This window comes from Notamacropus eugenii, chromosome 1 (genome assembly GCF_028372415.1).
Source record: "Notamacropus eugenii isolate mMacEug1 chromosome 1, mMacEug1.pri_v2, whole genome shotgun sequence".
Lineage (NCBI taxonomy): Eukaryota > Metazoa > Chordata > Mammalia > Diprotodontia > Macropodidae > Notamacropus > Notamacropus eugenii.
In genome coordinates, this window is record NC_092872.1 from 535,497,806 (window position 1) to 535,517,667 (window position 19,862).

The 19,862-nt window shown below is 37.4% G+C and overlaps 1 protein-coding gene and 1 non-coding gene across 4 annotated transcripts in view; one reads left to right on the plus strand and one right to left on the minus strand.

Annotated features, from left to right (window-relative positions):
- TTC27 (tetratricopeptide repeat domain 27) overlaps nucleotides 1–19,862 on the plus strand; it is a 235,452-nt gene that overhangs the window by 17,373 nt on the left and 198,217 nt on the right. For 2 of the 3 annotated variants that reach the window (XM_072634136.1, XM_072634137.1), the window contains exons 2-5: nucleotides 1,002–1,179; nucleotides 3,092–3,221; nucleotides 8,629–8,769; nucleotides 19,631–19,733. In XM_072634136.1, coding sequence (XP_072490237.1) covers nucleotides 1,002–1,179; nucleotides 3,092–3,221; nucleotides 8,629–8,769; nucleotides 19,631–19,733 — 552 coding nt within the window. The remainder of the gene's footprint in view (nucleotides 1–1,001; nucleotides 1,180–3,091; nucleotides 3,222–8,628; nucleotides 8,770–19,630; nucleotides 19,734–19,862) is intronic. The other variant, XM_072634138.1, reaches the window with a different exon arrangement.
- LOC140521793 (U6 spliceosomal RNA) lies at nucleotides 18,792–18,899 on the minus strand. Its single transcript, XR_011973088.1, has one exon. It is a non-coding gene; the product is annotated as a U6 spliceosomal RNA (small nuclear RNA).

Genomic DNA, 19,862 nt, shown 5'->3' on the forward strand with positions numbered 1-19,862 from the left:
AGGGAGGTAAAGAAGTTGGAACTCAAAGTGTTAGGATCAACTGTTGAGTAATGTTCTTGCCACTAGGAAATAAGAAATACAGGCAAAGGGGTATAGAAAGCTATCTGGCCCTACAGGACAAAAGAGAAGATGGAGACAAGGGCAGAGAGGGATGATAGAAGAGAGAGCAGATTGGTCATAGGGGCAATTAGAATGCTTGGTGTTTGGGAGGGGGAAGGGATAAAAGGGGAGAAAATTTGTAACCCAAAATTTTGTGACAATTAATGTTAAAAGTTAAATAAATAAATTTAATTAAAAACAAAAAAAGAAAAAGACATTGTATCTCATGCAGTTATTGGAAAGAGGCAAAATGATATTGAGGAATCAGGAAAGAAGTGGATTCAAATTCTTCCTATCCTACTTTACTCTGCTTGTCTGTGTTGTAAACTTGTTGAAGGCAAGACTGTGTGTGTGTGTGTGTGTGTGTGTGTGTATATGTTTGTGTGTCTCCTTTGCCTAGTACAAGCACAAGAAAAGCACTTGATAAAAAATGGTGAAATGAACTGAATTTTCAGCAGTCCTGCTCCTGATGGTAACCATAAGGGGAAGGTAGAGGGTAGGATGGAGAAAGAAAATTACAATTTTTCCCCTAAAAATTGGGAATGGGTGGTGGTCGTTGAAATGACTTTGATGTGACAAAATATGTCTCTGATGTGGTATATGCTGTGTTTCTTTGCAAAATTTATGAGTTTGAGGTAGATTTAAATAAATAATAATTATAGAAAAATAAGCCTTTTTTGTTAACAGAAATAAAAAGTACTTAGGCCTTAATTACTAATTTGCAATTCATATAGCTATAATATGGTGGTGACTTTGTTACTCTAGCAAACATAGCTCTGGATGATATGAATTTGCCCATTGTTATTTTATGGCTAGTGAGCATACATAGAATGTAGACTCTTTGTTTGTTAAATGACCACATCATTTGCTCTAGCTTAGTTCAATATTTCTTTGAATTACAGAGAGTGGATCCTTTTTACAGTTGCTGTTAGAAGGGAACTATGAAGCCATTTTTCTAAACACACTTACCCAAAACATTTTTACTGCATCCATATTGAAAGAGGAGAAGATTGATAGCTATCTGGAAAAGCAAATTCTTACATTCCTGGACTGTTCTGAAGATTTGTATGAAACTGAAAGGTAGGACTTCTTTTTCTTCTTTTTTCATTGCAGTTGGCATAATAGAAACAGAATTGTAGTTAACCTGTACAGAAAATTGTTAACGTTGATTTCATTGTTCATTGTTTTACTTGGGTCTCTGAGGTGCTGCCTAATAATCTCAGTTTGAGATTTCTACAGCATCTAACCTAGATTTTGTTTTGTTTTGTTGCATTGGTTCAGGATGAGTGCTTGGTGTCACAGAACCCAGTTTTCTGGTATGCATTTTTTGAACAAATATGTCAGCTTTGTTTTGTCCTTCCTTTGCACTGGGATATAGATCTATAAAAGTTATAGGAGAAACCATGTTCCTTTGGTTGCATTTTAAAAAACTGAATATGCCGGTGCTCTATTATCCTGCACCTAGTTTCCCTAGGGATTTTTTAAAAATCAAAAGTAATTATTTTTAGGGCCAAGTGATGGAGGGTAGGTCTTCCCAGAGACTAGTTTTTCATCCAAGACTCCCTCATTTTCTAGCTTACTACTTTAAAGTAAATAACAAGATCTCCTGCTGCTTCTCCTCTCCATAGTCTTCCTCTTCCTTCTGAGCAAGGATGTATTTCACCCATAATATTCTTTGGGAGTTTTTCCCTCAATGCTCAAGTGTTGTAATGTTGCTCCACTAGATATTTTTTTCTAATAAATTTCCTAAGGTTGTTACTTGTCTCTTAGACTTTCCCAATGTGGACAGCTGCTACCTTGGTAGTGAGAATACAACTTTTAACTGTTTTTTTTGGTTGGTATTTTCTATAATTGAATTTAGAACTAGAATAAACCAGTCTGAGATGGATAAATTATGCCTCTAATCAATATAGGATACATACTAGTTCCAGCTTCCTGTTCTAAAATTACTTACATGCATTCTATGTTCCAGACCTGGCTGTTCCCTAGACTTTAACATTCTGTCTACCATATCCATGCCTTTCTATAGATTCTCTCCTAAACTTGGACTATATTCCTCTTAACTTCTCCTTCATAGACTCCAGTTTCCTACAAAGCCCTTCTCAATTGCCAGCCACCTCCCTTTTGAAGCCTTTTCTGATTTCTCTGGTTTTTGCCATCTTGAAGTTATTTTGTATTTTTGTATTTATTTGCATACATGTTCCTCTCCCTACATCTCATCCCCTGTAAAATGTAGGTTTCTTGAAGGCTGGTGTTTTGGGTTTGCCTTTGTATTCCCAACACAATGCCTTGCACATAGTACGTACTTAATAAATATTTGTTAAAATATATCGAAAGCATTATTGGTTTGGAGTTTATAGTTTTCTTTGCTCTATTTAGGTGGGTTGCCTTCTTTCCAGTCTGTTAGTGTTAGGATATTTTAGAGGATAACATTTTATTCTCACAGATATTTATATGGATGGTCCAGCATGAGTTAAATGGACTCCTTAGTTAAATGGACTCCTTAGTTAAATGGATTCACTGAAGTCTTCTATCTAGGGTTTTCTTTCTGTGTTCAGATTATTATTATTCAGGTAGTTTCAGAAAATGTGAGAACTACTGAAATTAGAGAAGGACATAGGTTCACAGGATCATGGCTCTGGAGCAGGAATGGATCTTAGAGGTCATCTAGTTCAGAATCCTAATTTGCAGATAGGGAAACTGAGGCCCATAGAAATTAAGTGACAGTCACATAGGTCATAATATACAGAACTAGGATTTGAACTCCGACCTTATGGTTTTAAACATTTCAGTACTTAAACTTCAATGTTCTTTCTACCATACTAGGGTATCTCATGATTGAGATGGGTTAGTTTGTTTCAGAATTGTTTTGATAAGAATCTGAACTGAGATCATAGATATTCTTTTACATAACTAAGATCAGGCCACATGTACTGGTACCTGTGCCCATCAAAGGGCTTTGTGTTTATGTTTTTCACTTTCTCCTTTGCAGACAACAGATGATATTTCTACTTGGAGTGAGCAGCTTACAACTCTTTGTTCAGAGCAACTGGACTGGCCCTCCTGTTGACTTCCAGCCCCAGGACTTTTTGCCATCTGTTTTGTTACAGCAGTTCAGTGAGGTATGTTGGCTCAGGCTTCCCTTTTGGGTTCTTACTGTGTGTACCTTCTCTGAGAAAAGGTGTGAATACATACGGAATTGGGAACCCAGAGGATAGTAAAGATGCATATATGACTTTTTCATCCTGTAGGAAACTGCATGAGTCCTTGTTCCTTCATTAGATTTCTCAATATTTTGAAAAGTTCCGGTTTTGCTGCTTTTTCAACTCCTACTCAAATGATAATAGTCTAGTCTGTTATGCATTTGGTTGTGTTTCACATTACAGTGCAGACACTTCTGCCTCTTAGTTGTAGTTGTCTGGAATATGTGAAAAATGTTAGAAAAATGTATGTATATGCAACTTACAGATCATGTTACAGATGAGAATTATTGTTTGTGTGACATGTAGTCCAGAAAATTAAAGAAAACACAGTTATGTTTAAGAATAGTAACTGATTATATTTCCCATGGGATCCTGGGCTTTGAATGTAGAAGAAGACACTGTGGATATCTTTGGATATCCAGGATATTCTAAAGACATCCTGGATATCTTTGTTTAGCTCTTATATTTTATAGGTGAAGAAACTGAGAGGTAGAGAGTTGAAGTGACATATAGGAGGTGTCTCAGATAATATATTAAACCAATATTGCCGATTGGTTAGTTTACTGTGTTAAGTAGCTATACTATGCGTATGTAGGTCTGTGCTAACCACTGAGAGTGATTTAAAAAAAAATACAAGAGCCAAGAAACAGGAAATATACTGCCCCCTCCCCACAAAGAAAGATTTCAGAGTAGTCACATAGATGTTATGAAGTCCATATATAAGGTACCCACAGTTCTGACAATCTTAGTTGTCTGGTTTCCCAGCTGCATAGCAAAGGGGAATTGTTAAGCTAGAATTTGTAGGGTTGTTAGAGGAAGATCCTCACAGCAGTGGAGGAGATAAGCTCCAAACAGAAAGAAGCTATAAGAAAGAGATCAGAATTCAAAAAATGCAGTAATTTGGAGCTGGAAAGTATAGGGGCAAACTGTCCTGCATAACTCAATAACGTCTGAGACTGTTGCTTTTCGGTAATTGGTGGGCATCATTATGCTGAGTCATCAAAAAGTTAAATTCAGGGAAGGTCATAATTGAATTCACTTTAAGATGTCAGGGAAATGTGCCCTGGGCTATGTGGACAGGAAAATGGTTATTCAATGCTTTAGGAAGGTTTCATTTAAAATTATCATAGGATTGCAGACCTAGAGCTGAAAGGGACCATGGAGTTCCTCTGGTCCAGCCTCTTCTTTTTACAGATGAAGAAACTCAGTTCTCAGGATATGAAGTTATTTGCCCAAGATCACACAAGTAGTGAGTCACAGAGAAAACAGGTCCTCTGACTCTAAATTCAACTTTTTTCCATCACACAGTACTGCACATCTACCTTCCAAATATTTAAAATAAAGAAAAAAAACAACAAAACTTTGACACTTTAACTGCTGGAACTTTGCCCTTATAGGACATGTTTACATTATTCAAATGAGATAATGTACATAAAGCATTTTATAAAACATAAATGTTATATAATGTCAGTTAATATTATTGTTGTTTTTGTTATTTGGAGAACACCAGAAATGCTGTGCATCTTGATAAGTGATATCATGGGTGTAGGAAACTACCAAGTTAGGAAATTGTTTCCCCCCAGGGCAGGTTTTGTGGAGCAGGTTAAGTAACTTGCACTGAGTAACAGCCAGTATGTTTCAGAAGTGAGACTTGAACTCAAGTCTTCCTGGTTGCAAGACAACTCTCTATTCTCCCTGCCTTTCGTCCTCATAGTAAATAAGAAATAATCTTTAGTTTTGGGGAGCTTGTGATATAGTTGGTAGTTTGAGACAAATTCTTGAAACAGTTAAGTAGTAATGAAAGACAATGTGGGATGAAGCTGAGTTACTAGTACAGGTCATAACTGCTATAGAAGTTCAGAAAAGAGGGAAATTAATGGAGGCAACAGTTGTCAGTGAGAGCCTTGTGGAGGAGATCCTTGATCTGGGATCGTCTAACAGGCAGGAAGGAATGGTTTGGCAACATCTAGGAGAGGACAAGGATTCTAGGTGGGAATATCAGGAGGCGAGGCTTCAAGCAGAGCTGGACTCCATTATACTACAAGGTTGTAGAGGCATTTACTGGGTGAACAGGCAGGGTATAGGTTGGAGAAGTAAGAACAATGTTTGGAGAGCTAGGATAGGGTCAGTTTATAGAGGACATTGAGTGTTAGACTTAGTGGTTCTTCATTTTATAGTCACAGAGGAGCTGCTCGAGGATTTTGGGCTGGGGAGGGACCCCAGCATTGGCAATGGATTTATGTTGATGCATCTTCCTTGGTTCTCCTGGTGTATTTTTGAGATGACTTCTGAGGAAGAGGGTATAGCCAAGGAATCTTAGCATCCCAGCAGAGCTAATCTCTTCAGTGTCTTTTCATTGCTATAATTTTTTTTTTTTACTGTGCGACATGCTTGACTGTGACTGACATTAAATGTTCCTATGAGCATCATAGCTTTAGCAATGCCTTTTAAAGTTAGGTACATAAAACCAGGTATGATGTTGCACTCGTATAATCCCTGATTACCAAGGAAGTTAAGGCCAGTGTGTCTCTTGATTAGGAGTTTCGAGTTGCAGCAGGCTCTGCCAGTCAGGTGTCTGCACTAAATTTGGCACTGATATGGAAAGCCTCTGGGATCAGGGACCTACTAGGTTGCCTAAGAAGGGGAAAACCAATGATCATTAGTGGGATTAGGTCTATGACAAGCTCTTGTACTTCCAACTTGGGTGAAAGTAGTCTTTTAAAAAAGTTAGAGAACACAAACAATTCCCTTTTAAAACTACATTGTTACCTAAACCCTTTGGGAGCCCATTTAGAGCTCACATCAGAATACCATTGTTAATTCATGGGCACAGATGAGATACTTAGACTCTCTAATTTTCTTGGTTTGAAAAAAAATATGTTTAATTAGTACTATATTTCAAGTGCTTTGAGATGAAAGTTGAATAAGAAATCTTTCATTTATTGAGTATCAAGCAGAACTCAATAATTTCAGAGAGTGCAATATTATCTGATTAAATGATGCAATGCATTTGTCTAAACTACACATCTCGTAAATGTGTAATGTGATTCTCTCTGATGCTGTTTATAGCCAGTGATTCTTCTTTCAAAAAAATGGTCTGAAATTTATGCTTAGAGCAGATCAGCTTTGACATCAAGTCAAGTGGGCTGAGGATGAGTTTTCCTGATGTTGACTTTTCTTCTGTCATTTTTCATGGTGTCAGTTTAGCTTAGCTTTTTTCTCTCTTCCAAGTTCTCTAACTTAAACATTATGGGGATAAAGCTTGTAGATCCCTACATTATAGGATGTATGGATCAAAGATAACTGTCTGTTTTTGACCATGTTAAGAGTGTATCCACTGGACTACAATATCCTGGATTCTAAAAATACATAGTTTTTTATTTATCAAAGTTGTGGTTGTTTGTAGGAAAGAAAATATCAGGGCTTCAGTACCCTACCTCTTTGCCCTGCTTTAAGAAAAATAAAGTATGAGGGACATCCTTTATTTTTTGGAAAATACATTTTATTGATGCTTCTTGTCTTTACATTACAGTCAGTTTTAATTGCTCCCTCTGGATTGAAGCCTTCCTTGGGACTGGGTAAAACATTTAAGCTAAAATGTTTGATACAATGATTATATCTGATAGTGTATATAATAGTCTTTCTTACTTTTCCCTTTCCATTTTGCTGTGAGGAAGGTTATCCATTTCATTATCTGATCCCTAAGACCTTCATTGGTTTTCTTATTACCCAGAATTTGACATCCTTTGAATAATCTTTTCATTTATATGTTGGGAACCATTGTTTTCTTGGTTTTGTATATTTTGCCCAACGTAAGTTCATACAGATTTTCCCTTGTTTCTCTGAATTCTTTATTCGTTGATTTTTTTCTGGGCAGTAATATTCCATTGCATTCACATGTTATTTTTGCAGCTATTTCACAGTGCAGATAGAACCCTCCTTTGTTAATCCCATACCTTTGTGCCTAAGTGAATACAAGAAGCATCTTCGGTCCATTTCTTGCTTTCAAAATGATTTTTACCCCCTAAAACAAATAGTAGAATAAATATTGGATTTTGAGGATTCTTGCTTAGTATTTGTATGACCTTGGGCTAATAACTTCCCTTCTCTGGGCCTCAGTTTCCTTATCTGTAAAATGAATAAATTGAGCTAAATAATTTCTAAAGTCAGTTACTTCTAAATGGTAGGAACTTTTGCTCCTTTCCTGTACCTTTCCTGTATCTATCCATTCATTCGCAACTGTTTATTAAATGCCTTATATGTAATACATACCCTCTCAACCTCTCCTCAGATTACTTTCTTCCCTGATAAGTAATTCTCCTGCAGTTGAGTGATGGAAAGAAGCTTTTTTTAAAAAAGATAGGAGAGACCTTAGCATATTCATGACAGAGAGGAAGAGAGCCAGTTGTCTTAAAAAGATACTGGAGAGAGAATAGCTGGAGTATGCTGGACGTTTTCTGTGTGTGATGTTCGCTGAAGCTGTTTCTTGTGGCACTGACACTGGAGGGAAAAAATCTTCCATGTGACAGCCTGGGACACTGGCTGCCTTCTCTTCCATGTTTATGGCCCATGGAGCATTTTTTTCCCCCTACTATAATGATAGGGATTCCTCAAGAAGATATGAGAAGATAGCTAAGGATGACAGATTTGGAAACCATGGAAAAATTGAAGCAGCTAGTGATGTTTACCCTAGAAAAGAGACGGCTAAGGGAATGGTACATAATTGCTATCTTCAAATATTTGAAACTGTCATCTAGATGAGGAAATAGACTTGTTTTGTTGGGGTCCAGGAAACAGAACTAGTGGCTGCTGTGTGAAAGAGACTGGGAGGCATATGTTAGCTTACTACATGAAAGAAATTTCTAATATTTAGAGTCATCTGCAGTAGGAAAAGAAACAAAAGTTGGGTGATTGTATCTTGAGGAATAGCAGGTATTCCTGCTTTGTGTGACAAGCTGGACTGGATAAAATCAGTGAGTTCAAATTCCAACTCTCTCACTTACTACTTTGGTGTCCTTGGGCAAAGACTTTATCTCCTGGACCTCAGTTTCTTCATCCATAAATTGAGAGAAATAGATTAGATGATTTCTAAGGTTCTTTCCACCTTTAAATCTATAAGTCCATAAATCCTATCTCTGTGATGCCTTCTAATCTGCAGTATGCTAGTTACTCCTGGTCAGGAGTGGAGTACTATGTTGGTTAATGGAGAGATGATTATCTGTGTAAAAAACCAAAATTTCTATGGTATTGTTTTCTTTTTTAATGAAAGATGTCTCATCAGTGAGATTGATATGTGATCACTTTACAAATAATTTTTTTCTTTCAGACCAAAGAATTTTTCACAGTTGTTTTGAGTCTGTTGGTTCTAGATGGTGAATCAATCTACAGTCTGACTTCTAATCCTGTATTGCTGTTACTAGCTCGAGTAATACTGGTGAACTTAAGACATAAATTCCCTAGTATCCAGGTAAGAAAAAAAATACCAAGCAAGTTATTTCCCTGGTGGCATTTAGTACCAACATTAGACTATTTAAATGGGAATGATAATGCTTTTATTTCCTGCCTCATAGGGTTCTTGTGGGTAAATCTTATAAGTATTAGAAAAATGTGAAATGTTCAGTTCAATTCAACCAATATTCATTAAGTTCCTACATTTGTTAAGTATTGAGTTAGGTGCAAAGACAAAAAAGAGACAAACTCTGCCCTCAAAGTAGCTGATATTGAACTGGGGTGGGAGGTATGTGTGTGTATTTGTCCTTCATTGCCAAAGAAGACCATGCCATCAGAGAAATGATGACAACTTGCACTTGACTTTGTTTTGAATGAGGGAGGGCTGTGCGGGTCAGCAGCCTCACTTCTCCTGAGCCATCTGAATCCAGTGACCAGATATTCATCAGGATGACTGGAGATGGCCCAAGATGCAGTGGGAGACCTTGACCTCTTTAGGCTAAGGCCTATTCTGGTGCTCCCTTAGAGTGAGGTAATGCTCATTGATTGAATAGGCCTCTTTAAGAAGTAATCAGGGAATGGCCCCTTTAATGAGCAAAAGAAAAAAAAAATAAATACATTAAGCTGGGAGGGAAAGAGCAACAGTTACTCTTGATAATCACTCAATCCAGGAGGGTGCAGAAAGCATCCCTTAAGTGGAGCTTGGTCAGGGACCTATTTTTTTCCAGTCTATGGGTTTCAGAGTACACTAGGTTTAAGGTTTTTGGAAAGACAAGGGAGGAAGGAAAGAAGGAAGGAAGGAAGGAAAGAAGGAAGGAAAGAAGGAAGAAAGAAAGAAGGAAAGAAAGAAGAAAGGTGGAAAGAAAGAAGGAAAGAAAGAAAAAGAAAAAAAGAAAGAAAGAGAGGACCTTCTCTTCTGGCATACCCTCTAGGGCCATGCTGAGCAATCCTGATCTCCCTTCACACCTCTGAGCCCAGTGATTGTGTTCCCCTGAATCTTCCCTTCTCCAAACTTAACATCATCGACTTCTTCAACAGACCCCCACATGTTATCTCAGGCCCCTCCTTGTTACGCAGCTCATCCATGCCCTTCTGAGCCTTAGCATCCAGAACCAGCTGCTGAAGGTGGGAAGGAAGGGCAGACGCCAAGTCCTCCAAGGTTCAAGAAAGGAGGAATCATTGCGGCTTTGCCCTGGCCTCAAATGTCGGAACTGTCCGGGCTGTGGGCAATGACATGTTTGCTTTGTACTTGGCTTCCAGATCTCAGCACTGTGGACAGCTGCCAGATGCCCCAAGGGCTTTCTGAAGAGCTGAGAAAGGGAAGGTACATAGATGAATAAATACAAGATATGGGGGAATTGAGAAAGGTCACTTGTAGGAAGCAGCACTCAAGTTGGGCCTTGAAAACTGAGCATTGGACTCTAAGAGGCAGAGGTGAGGAGAGAGATTGTTCTGCGCATGGGGACAGCCTATGGAAAATCATGAGGACTATAGAATGCCATGTACAATGAACAGTAAATAGGAATGTGTGAGGGGCCTTGATGTGGAATCACTGGATAGGCCACAGCTAGATTTTCAAGGGATTTAAATGTCAAATAAAGAAGTTTGCATGTTGTCTTGGAGGCACTAAGGGAACCCTGAAGGCTTCTAGAGCAGGCGAGTGGCATGGTTGTACCTTTGTCTTACTAAATTATCCTGAAAGCCTGAAAACAAATCAAGATTTTAGCAAGAACTCCATTAGGCTGTATTTGTTTATTTTGATTGATGACATATACCTAAGGAAATGGGTCTTTAAAGGTTGTCCCAGCTTAGATTTATATTAATCAGTAATCAGTAAACATTTATTAAGTGCCCACTATGTGCCAGGGACTGTGCTAAACACTGGGGAAACAGAGAGGCAAAAGACAGTCTCTGCCCTCAAAGAGCTTATGTTGAATTGAAGATTATATTTAGACTCTGTGGAAACAAAATGTTAACTTTTCATAATATGTTAGTTATAGGTTCAAACATAAATCACTCTTGACACACTTTTACTATTACACAGTTGTCTTTAGCCTTTTCTAGGTTCTTGTGAACAACAACAACCTGAAGAAGTAGTTTTCATAAACTCAGGGAATTTAAGTTCATTCTTCCTCATGTCCTGATTTATTTTTGTGTCTTAGAACTAGATTAATAACAAATAACTCATGTTTCTATCATGCATGGTTGTAACTAAGTGGCTTCCTCAACACAGTCCTGTCAGGAAGGTAGTGTGAGAATTATTTCCATTTTTTGGATGAGGAAATAGAAGCTGAGAAAGGCTTACATAGTTTGTAAGGGTTAGGCAGAGCTGCTCTGGCTCCATATCACCTGATTTTTCATTAAGCGCTACTGCTTTTTAATGGTTTGCAATACTTTTGGTGTTTATCCTGAGCTGATGTTCAGATCTACCATTTAAGCTCTGGAATATGAATGTCTGTATCTATATCTAGATATATATCTAGATATAGACATATGTATTCATATATATGTACACACATATATAAATACATATACACACATAGCACATATACGTATTTGCATGTATGTGTATGTTTGGTTATATATACATATATGCATATATGTATGTATATATACCTCTTTACGTTTATATCTGTAGAATTTGAGGTGGAGGTGTTGGATCTGTGATTCAGGAAACTCCTGGTTTAGAAACTTCCTCCACCAGCATAGTTTGATTTATCTCTAAGACTAGTCTTAGTGAGGTACATGGGTACATTGAGAACTTCAGCGACTTGCCCATGGTCATTCACATAGCCACTGTGTGAATCCATTTCCAGATTTCCTAGTTCCTATACTGCCTCTCTCTGAGAAAGGTACCAGTGCCAGGGCAACTACAGAGTGTTTTAAAATGTGCTTTACATTTATTTAATGTGAAAAACCCTACAAATGGGATTAATCTGAGTCTGTCAGAAACTTCTAAGACAGTGTTTGTTAAACACAAGGAAACATTTCTAAAACATTTTAGTTGTAGATTGTAAGGTCTTTTTTCTTCTTTGACTTTTGTTTTCCTCCTGAGCAAGATATTCTTGCTACATAACAATAAAAGACTGCAAAATTTGCTTATTCAATGAACAGAATCCCAGTCTTCCTCTTCCCAATCCCTGCCAGCAGGTGGCAGGCTAGGTTAATATCAGGCAGAACTCTGACATTGTCATAAATCTTTTAGTCAAATAGAAGTTTTTAAAATTTTGTTTTGTTGGCAGAACTTTAGACCCTCGTCTCCATTTTGTATTAAAATACCCATATACTTTCATTGGTGTTATAAGGAATAGACTTGAGTCCATTGCAATTAAGAAAATTCCCAAAATTCTTTCAGTGTTCTGATAAGGGAGATCATAAATTGTCTGTATCTTGCAACATTGTTTCAAGGATTAAATGATTCCATCTACATGGCAATGTCAGAGGTTCGTGTACATAACCATCCTTGTTGCTATTAATCTTAAAGGCAGGTATTATAATATGGTGTAAAGACTATTGAATTTGGCTTCAGGGGCCCTGGGTTGCACCACATCTCTGTTATATCCTGTATGACCTTGGGCTGGTACTTAACCTTCTTAGGTTTCATTTTCTTTAACTGTAAAATGAGGTGGTTGTTGTTTAGGGTTAAAAAAGAGTGAAGGAAATGAAAGACGTACATGTTAAAAAAAAACACGGAATGAAAATCACTTTTGAAAATTTAAAAAGAAGGAAGCCTGAGAGGCTTTATATTTGAAATGTTTTTGAATAAAACATGACCAAATTGATGTGTCCTCCTGGTTCTTTTCCAGAGCACTTCTAGGATGAGAATTTGCCAACTAACCACAACAAATACATAGAAAGTTTAGAAGAAATTTTCCTCATTGAATGCATATCTTCCCCTAAATAACCTCTAAATGCGGCACTTGGAGTTTTCTGGGTTCTATTTCCCAAACCACTTAATTTGGAAAGTTTTTATTTATATTAATAGTCTCTGTGTTGCATAACAAAGTGATGAAATATGTGGGTTTAACCTTTTGACAGAATCTCTTCCTAGGAGTCCTCTGAGTCATTGTGTTAGATAACATTTATTTCTTAACTACAGAGAGTGTAGTATGCCTTTGAAACAAAATCATTTTTGAGGGAGATTATATGAAATATATGTGGCTGATTTGTTGAAACATTTGAGTGATCCTCTAAAGCTTTTGGTGACCTTTGTTACATGTTTGTGATGTGACCAAATCATACTGTTCTTGATTCTTTAATGGGCCATTTGATTGATTTCCCTGTGGCTGTACTAACCATCCCTGTGACAAACCAAAACACTTTTCCCTGACCCTTTAAGGATATTTTTACTTGTATACCCAGCACTTGATATATACCAGGCACTTAACAAATGCTTTTCATTCATTCTTGATAATATTATGTTAATAACTTTTCAGTAAATGTAAGCTCTCTGATAATCAAGATTAGATCTTGTGTTGTATTTTTTTTTGCAAGAGAAGAAAAGATTATTTTTATAAGTATTCAGAAAAAAAGACAAGACACTCTTTTCTAAAGCACAGATACATATTACATAGCCTGACCTTCAAATTCCTTTTTTTTCATTTTTCACACAGTTCATATACATAAAACAATTCCAACTTTTAGTTAAGTGATACTTCTTTTAAAGCATTTACAATATAAACCACAAATGAATTTTTTTTTAACATTAGTGAGACGCAAATAATTATGTATGCTAACTTCACAAGCCCTTGACCTAATTGTCCCCACACTATTACTAAGAATTAAAGGACCCTAACTTATTGTTGTTGGTCTAAAGTCCTAAGCCTAATAGCTTTAATTTTAGACTTAACCTTGGATGTTCCCCTACCAACAATCTATGATTTAATGGATCTGGTATTAAGCTTGCAAACTTTCTGACTATAGGAAATTGCCACTAAGAGTAGGGACGTAGTGGGTAAACAATCTCTTCCCAACTTCATGTCAGTTCCAGGCAGGAGTAGGTTGTCAACTTGCATTCAGTCAGGCTTAAAGTCTGCCAGGTGTCAGTGGGGAAATTGAGTCAGGAGAATCCTAACAGCTGCTCTCCCATGCTTCCCATGAGATCACCTTTTGCAGTTCATACCGGTATCTCACAGGCTTACTGGCATCATGAATTGGAGGCTCAGACCACCTTTCTTGCTATCCATACCTGGAGTTAGATTCAGAAGAACAGTCAGTTAATAGTCCCATAGAATCTTAGAATAGCTAGTTCCAATAACCAGGTTTCAGATATGACTAAATTTCACATTGGCTAAGGAACATCTTTTGAGGCAAGTCTTAAGTGGCTTAAATGCCTTTCTATACATATTCTAGTTCCTGATTAAATAACAATCATAAAATCAAATTTGCCATTAAAACCTAAACTTTTCCATCATTACCAAATTTTACCTGAGGTTACCTGCCTCTAGGAAGTTTAGACTAAAATTCTTTCCCCTAAACTAAAGATGTCTCTGATTTAGTCTCAGTAATTAATTCAGTCAATTGTTTTAATACTAATTGCTTTTACATCACTTGTAACATGTCCAACTTTTATCCCCACCTCTCCTCTCCCCCCCACTCCCTAATACCTTGCATTCTGATTACCCCTTCCCTCACACCCCTCTATCACACCCTACCCTTTCCTTATCCCCATCTTCTCTCTTTTCTTGTAGGGCAAGATAAATTTCTATACCCCGTTACCTGTGTTTCTTATTTCTCGGTTATATGCAATAATAATTCTCAACATTTGTTTCTAATACTTTGAATTCCCACTTCTCTCCCTCTCTCCCGGCCTCCCCATCCCCACTGAGAAGGCAAGAAATTCAATACAGACTATGTGTCGTTTTGCAAAAGACTTCCATAATAATTATGTTGTGTAATACCAACTATATTGCCCTCTATCCTATTCTATCCCTCATTTTTTTATTCCCTCATTTGACCTTGTCCCTTCCCCAAAGTGTTTATTTCTAGTTACTCCCTTTTTCTATTTGCCCTCCCTTCTATCATTCCCCTCACCCCGCTTGTCGCCTCCTCTCCTACTTTCCTGTAGTGTAAAGTAGATTTTCATACCAAATTTAGTGAGTGTTATTCCCTCCTTAAGCCATATGTGGAGACAGTAGCTTCACTTTTCCTCTCTCCCCTTCTCCCTTTTCTCCTCCATTGAACAAGATTTTTCTTACCTCTTTTATGAGTTATAGCCTGCCCCATTCCATTTCTCCCTTTCTCCTCTCAGTATTTTCCTCCCTCACCCCTTAATTTTTTATTTTGTTTAATTTTCTTTGTGGATATCATCTTCTGATTCAGCACAACTTTTACTCTCTGTCTGTGTGTGTGTGTGTGTGTGTGTGTGTGTGTGTGTGTGTGTGTGTACAATCCCTCCATCTACCCAAATACTGAGAAAAGTCTCAAGAGTTACAAACATTTTCTTTCCATGTAGGAATATAAACTGTTCAGCTTTAGAAAGTCTTTTAAGATTTCTCTTTCCTGTTTACCTTTTCATGCTTCTCTTGATTCTTGTGTTTGAAAGTCAAATTTTCTCTTCAGTTCTGGCCTTTTCATCATGAATGCTTGAAAGTCCTCTATGTCATTGAATGGCCATTTATTTCCTTGAAGTATTATACTGAATTTTGCTGGGTAGGTGATTCTTGGTTTTAATCCCAGTTCCTTTGACTTCTGGAATATCCTATTCCAAGCCCTTCGATCCCTTAATGTTGAAGCTGCCAGATCCTGTGTTATCCTGATTGTATTTCCACAATACTCAAATTGTTTCTTTCTAGCTGCTTGCAGTATTTTCTCCTTAACTTTGGAACTCTGAAATTTGGCCACAATATTCCTAGGAGTTTCTCTCTTCAGGTCTCTTTCAGGAGGTGATTGGTGGATTCTTTCAGTATTTTTATTGCCCTCTGGTTCTAGAATATCAGAACAGTTTTCCTCGATAATTTCATGGAAGATAATGTCTAGGCTCTTTTTTTGATCATGGCTTTCAGGTAGTCCCATAATTTTTAAATTGTCTCTCCTGGATCTATTTTCCAGGTCAGTTGTTTTTCCATTGAGATGTTTCACATTGTCTTCTATTTTTTCAAACTTTTGGTTTTGTTTTTTAACTGCTTGGTTTATCTCATAGTCATTCATTTCCCTGAACTCAATTCTGTCTTTCAAAGAACTATTTTATTCAGTGAGCTTTTGAGTCTTCTCCTCCTTTTGGCTAATTCTGCTTTTTAAAGCTTCCTTCTCCTCTTTGGCTTTTTGGACCTCTTTTCCAATTGAGTTAGCCTCTTTTTAAAGGTGTTATTTTCCTCAGCATTTTTTTGATTCTCCTTTAGCAAGTTGCTTACTGGCTTTTCAAGCTCTTCTATTGCCTGAGCCCAGTTTAAGTTCACTTTGGAGGCCCTGGAGGTAGGGGCCTTGACTTCCTGTGACAGTATGCCATGTTGTTCCTCATCCTAAAGCATGGGAGGAGACACTTGTTCACCAAGAATGTAACCTTCTATGGTCTTATTTCTTTTCTTTTTTTTGGGCATTTTCCCCACCAGTTACTTGACTTCTGAATCCTTTGTCAAGAGGATGGTCCTATTGCCCCTCCTTCCCCAGTGTTCTTTTTAAGACTGAGATTCCAGCTGCTAGATTCCCTGGGGCTTTGGGTGGGGGCGGGGCCATCATTCAGGGCTGAGGTTTAGATCAGCTGCTCCCTACCACCAGAGAGTGGCTTTAAGCCTGGACAGTGGACCCAGGTTGCTGTGGCTGCCTACAGTCTGTTGCTGTTGTTGCGGCTTTCGCTTGGGGCTGTTGCTGGAAGAACTGTTTCCAGCTGGAAAAGCCCTCCCATGCTGACCTTTGGAGCTTTCTTTGTGCTTGTGGGTTGAGGTGTCTGGGACCTTCCCTCCTGGGAACTCTGCCCCAGAGGTCTGTTCAGGTCTTGTTCCTCCTGGTGCTGCATGGCCAGGGCTGGGCTCTGCTCAGCTCAACGTCCTGTGAGATAGACCTTTCCTGTTGGCCTTCTAGGTTACCTTTGCCTGGAAACCTCTTTCTTTCTGTTGTTCTGTGGCTTCTGCTGCTCTAGAATTTGTTGAGAGTCATTTTTCACAGGTATTTTGTGGGCTATGGGGAAAGTGCTGGAGTATATGTGTCTTTCTACTCTGCCATCTTGGCTCCGCCCCCTCTCCCCTCCCCCTCCCCGTTGTATTTGTATTCCCTGTACAGTAACTCAGCCTGGCACATAGTAGATATTTATTGTTGACTGATAAATTGATTTCTCAGATGTGACTTTGGTGGTCTTTGAATTAATTTCTTGAATGCATGAAATGACAATATAATTGAATAAGCTGTCCACAATTAGCCAATGATCTTGAATCATGGCGTACTTATTATATTAAAGAGCAACTGCTTTGAGCTCTGTTTTTGAGTTCCAGGATGTTTGCTTCAAAGAATGCCCCGTCTATGGTCCTCTAAAATGTAAAAGCTTCTGAATCATTTGATTTATTAATTGATAAGAGTGTGAATTGAGAAAAAGACAGTCTTGGATCTAGACTTAGGCTATGTTTTGGGGGTTAAATGAAAATAATCTGTGTAGAATTGGAGTATAGATTGAAGCCCCTGTGTAGAAGACTAGTTTCTTTTGTTGATAAATACAGATACACTGTACAACATAAATACGTTGATAAAAACAGAAAGAGTGCTAGTGATGGTCTCTACTAGCTTTCATGTACTCACACCTTCTGCCTTCAGTACATTTGTACAAAGAGGATCTTTGAAAATGTGGATAATAGTGGTGGCGCCTGAATATAAAAATGTCACCAATACTTAGAATTTGTGTTTTGTAGTTGAACAATGGTTTCTTGTCATGTGGATTTTAATGACATTACTCTGAATAGAAAATTCTTCTCTCAAGTTGGTCTTAATTAAAATGTCCTTGGAGGCAGAGTATATCTTTCTCTGTTGGAGAGTAACTAGCTGTGAGCTTCAAAAAATGTAATGTGAAGGCATAAGGCTGCCATATGACTTTTTTTTCTTTTAAGTGAGATTAATGGGGCAGTAATGAGTAAGCAATGCAATCTTAAATTCTGTCAGTCATAAACCTTTCATCGGTAACTATGGAGAGCATTATTTGAAAGAAGATACTATTCACTATTGTCAATACAGTGGAATAAATAAACATTTTACCCATCTAGCTTGGACTTCATGCTTTGAGAGGTTTAAGAAAAAAGCTATCTCAATTTCTTGCAGTTGCTAAACTACTCTTGACTTTGGTTTAACGTTCTCTTTCATAATTTTGTGACTTTTTGTGTAGACTTCATTCTTTGTTCAGCTTTTCCTTTTAAATGAAAACTTTCGAGCTCATACATGTCAGTTTCTAGGACTTAAAATTCAGAGATTTCTCTAATTTACTAAAATAGGGTTGATTTTGGTTCTACGGGCAGACCGATTGGTGGATCATGTCCTACCTATTATTTGAAAATAGCCTGTTTGCTGAATATTGTGGAGAGTGGCCACAGAGTAGGAAGAAGAAAAACTGTAGATACTTAATAGAAATTCATAGTAGATAAAAATCCAAGAAAGCAGTTAGCAGTTTAACCCATGACCTCATTGTTTACACACAGATGCACAAAACATGTGTAACATTCAAGCTAAACCAGCTATTTTTAATGCTGGGAAGCAAATCTGACCTCATGGGTCTAGAGAGTCATGGTAGCTGTTGATGGAATATGGCTTTGGAAGGACATCCCTTCCTCATGTAGTTGAGACAGTGCATGATTTGTGTGTAGAAAGAGGTCACCCAGTTTTATAATTTGGCACATCAGGTTTTTTTTTAATTATGAATTTGACAAACATCAACAAACATGGACATTTTCAAAATTCAGATGAAATTTGCACTTCTATTAAATAAAGTTTTTCAAAAAGTGTAAAATAAATTTATCATGATAATATCATGATAGTGCCTTGCTTGTTTCTATGTCCTTTTGAAGTTCTTTTGTTTTCTTTTTTGTATTTTTAAATGTTTCATTTGTGCTCCTTTCTTGTTAAAAAAAATATCTGGAATGCTTTACTAGTTTGCTTGTCATCGTTGCCTAGAGGCCGTGCTAATTTTTTTCTTTATGGTTCCAGTTTTACTGTATGTGCTGCCAAAACAAGCACAATTCTCCTCTTTTCCCAGATCAGTTAGTCGTCAGTTTTGTCATTTCTCCCTCCAGAACATTTCTCATATCTGTTCTCTTATGTCTGTTCACAAAGCCTCTATCCTAGTTTAGGCCCTCCTTATCCCCCAGCAGCACTGTTGCAAAAGTCTTTTCATTTGTCTCAGTGTTTAATTTATGGTAGTAATGGGACATCTAAATGGAGCTGGCCCATAGGCAAATAGAGAGCATGTTAAAAATCGTGACATTGCATAGAGATTTGATAGTAATATCTGCTGGAATCATCTGATGAAGAAGTTGGACTTGTTTAATCTGAAGATCAGCCTGGAGAGGGACATGAATTAGATTTAAGCTTGATGTAAAGAAAGCTCAACATAGTTAGTACTATGTGTCAGTGGAATGATGTATCTCAAGAGACAGTGGGTTCCACATTCTGGAGGTCTTCAAACAAAGTTTTCATGACCACTTGTTATATATTATTGAGAGAATTCTTCTTCACACATGATTTGGACTTTATGACTTTTGAGAGTTCTTCTAGCCTTTAGATTTTGTGATTTTGTGAGTGTAACCAACTTGATTAGTATGTTTAAATCTAATTAAAAGTTGTATTTAAATGAGTCTTTAGATATACTCAACATATTGCTATTTTGAAAATGAAATATTTTATGGGGTGTGGATTTTTCTGAATTGTGAATTTATTTGAGCTTATTGACTTTGTGTTTTCTTTTTTAGACCTTACCATGGTGGACCTTAAGATGTGTGAACATTCATCAGCAGTTGTTAGAAGAGCGTTCACCTGAGCTCTTTAGCCTTGCCCAGACCAGTATTGAGCAAGGTATGTGTTGAAATTTTCATGTGTGTTAGTACAAAATTTTGGTTGAAATGGTTTGTATTTGTTACGATGTAACTTGTGACAACATAAGTTTTTTTAAGTAAGGGTTTTTATAGTTCTTATAAAAGCATC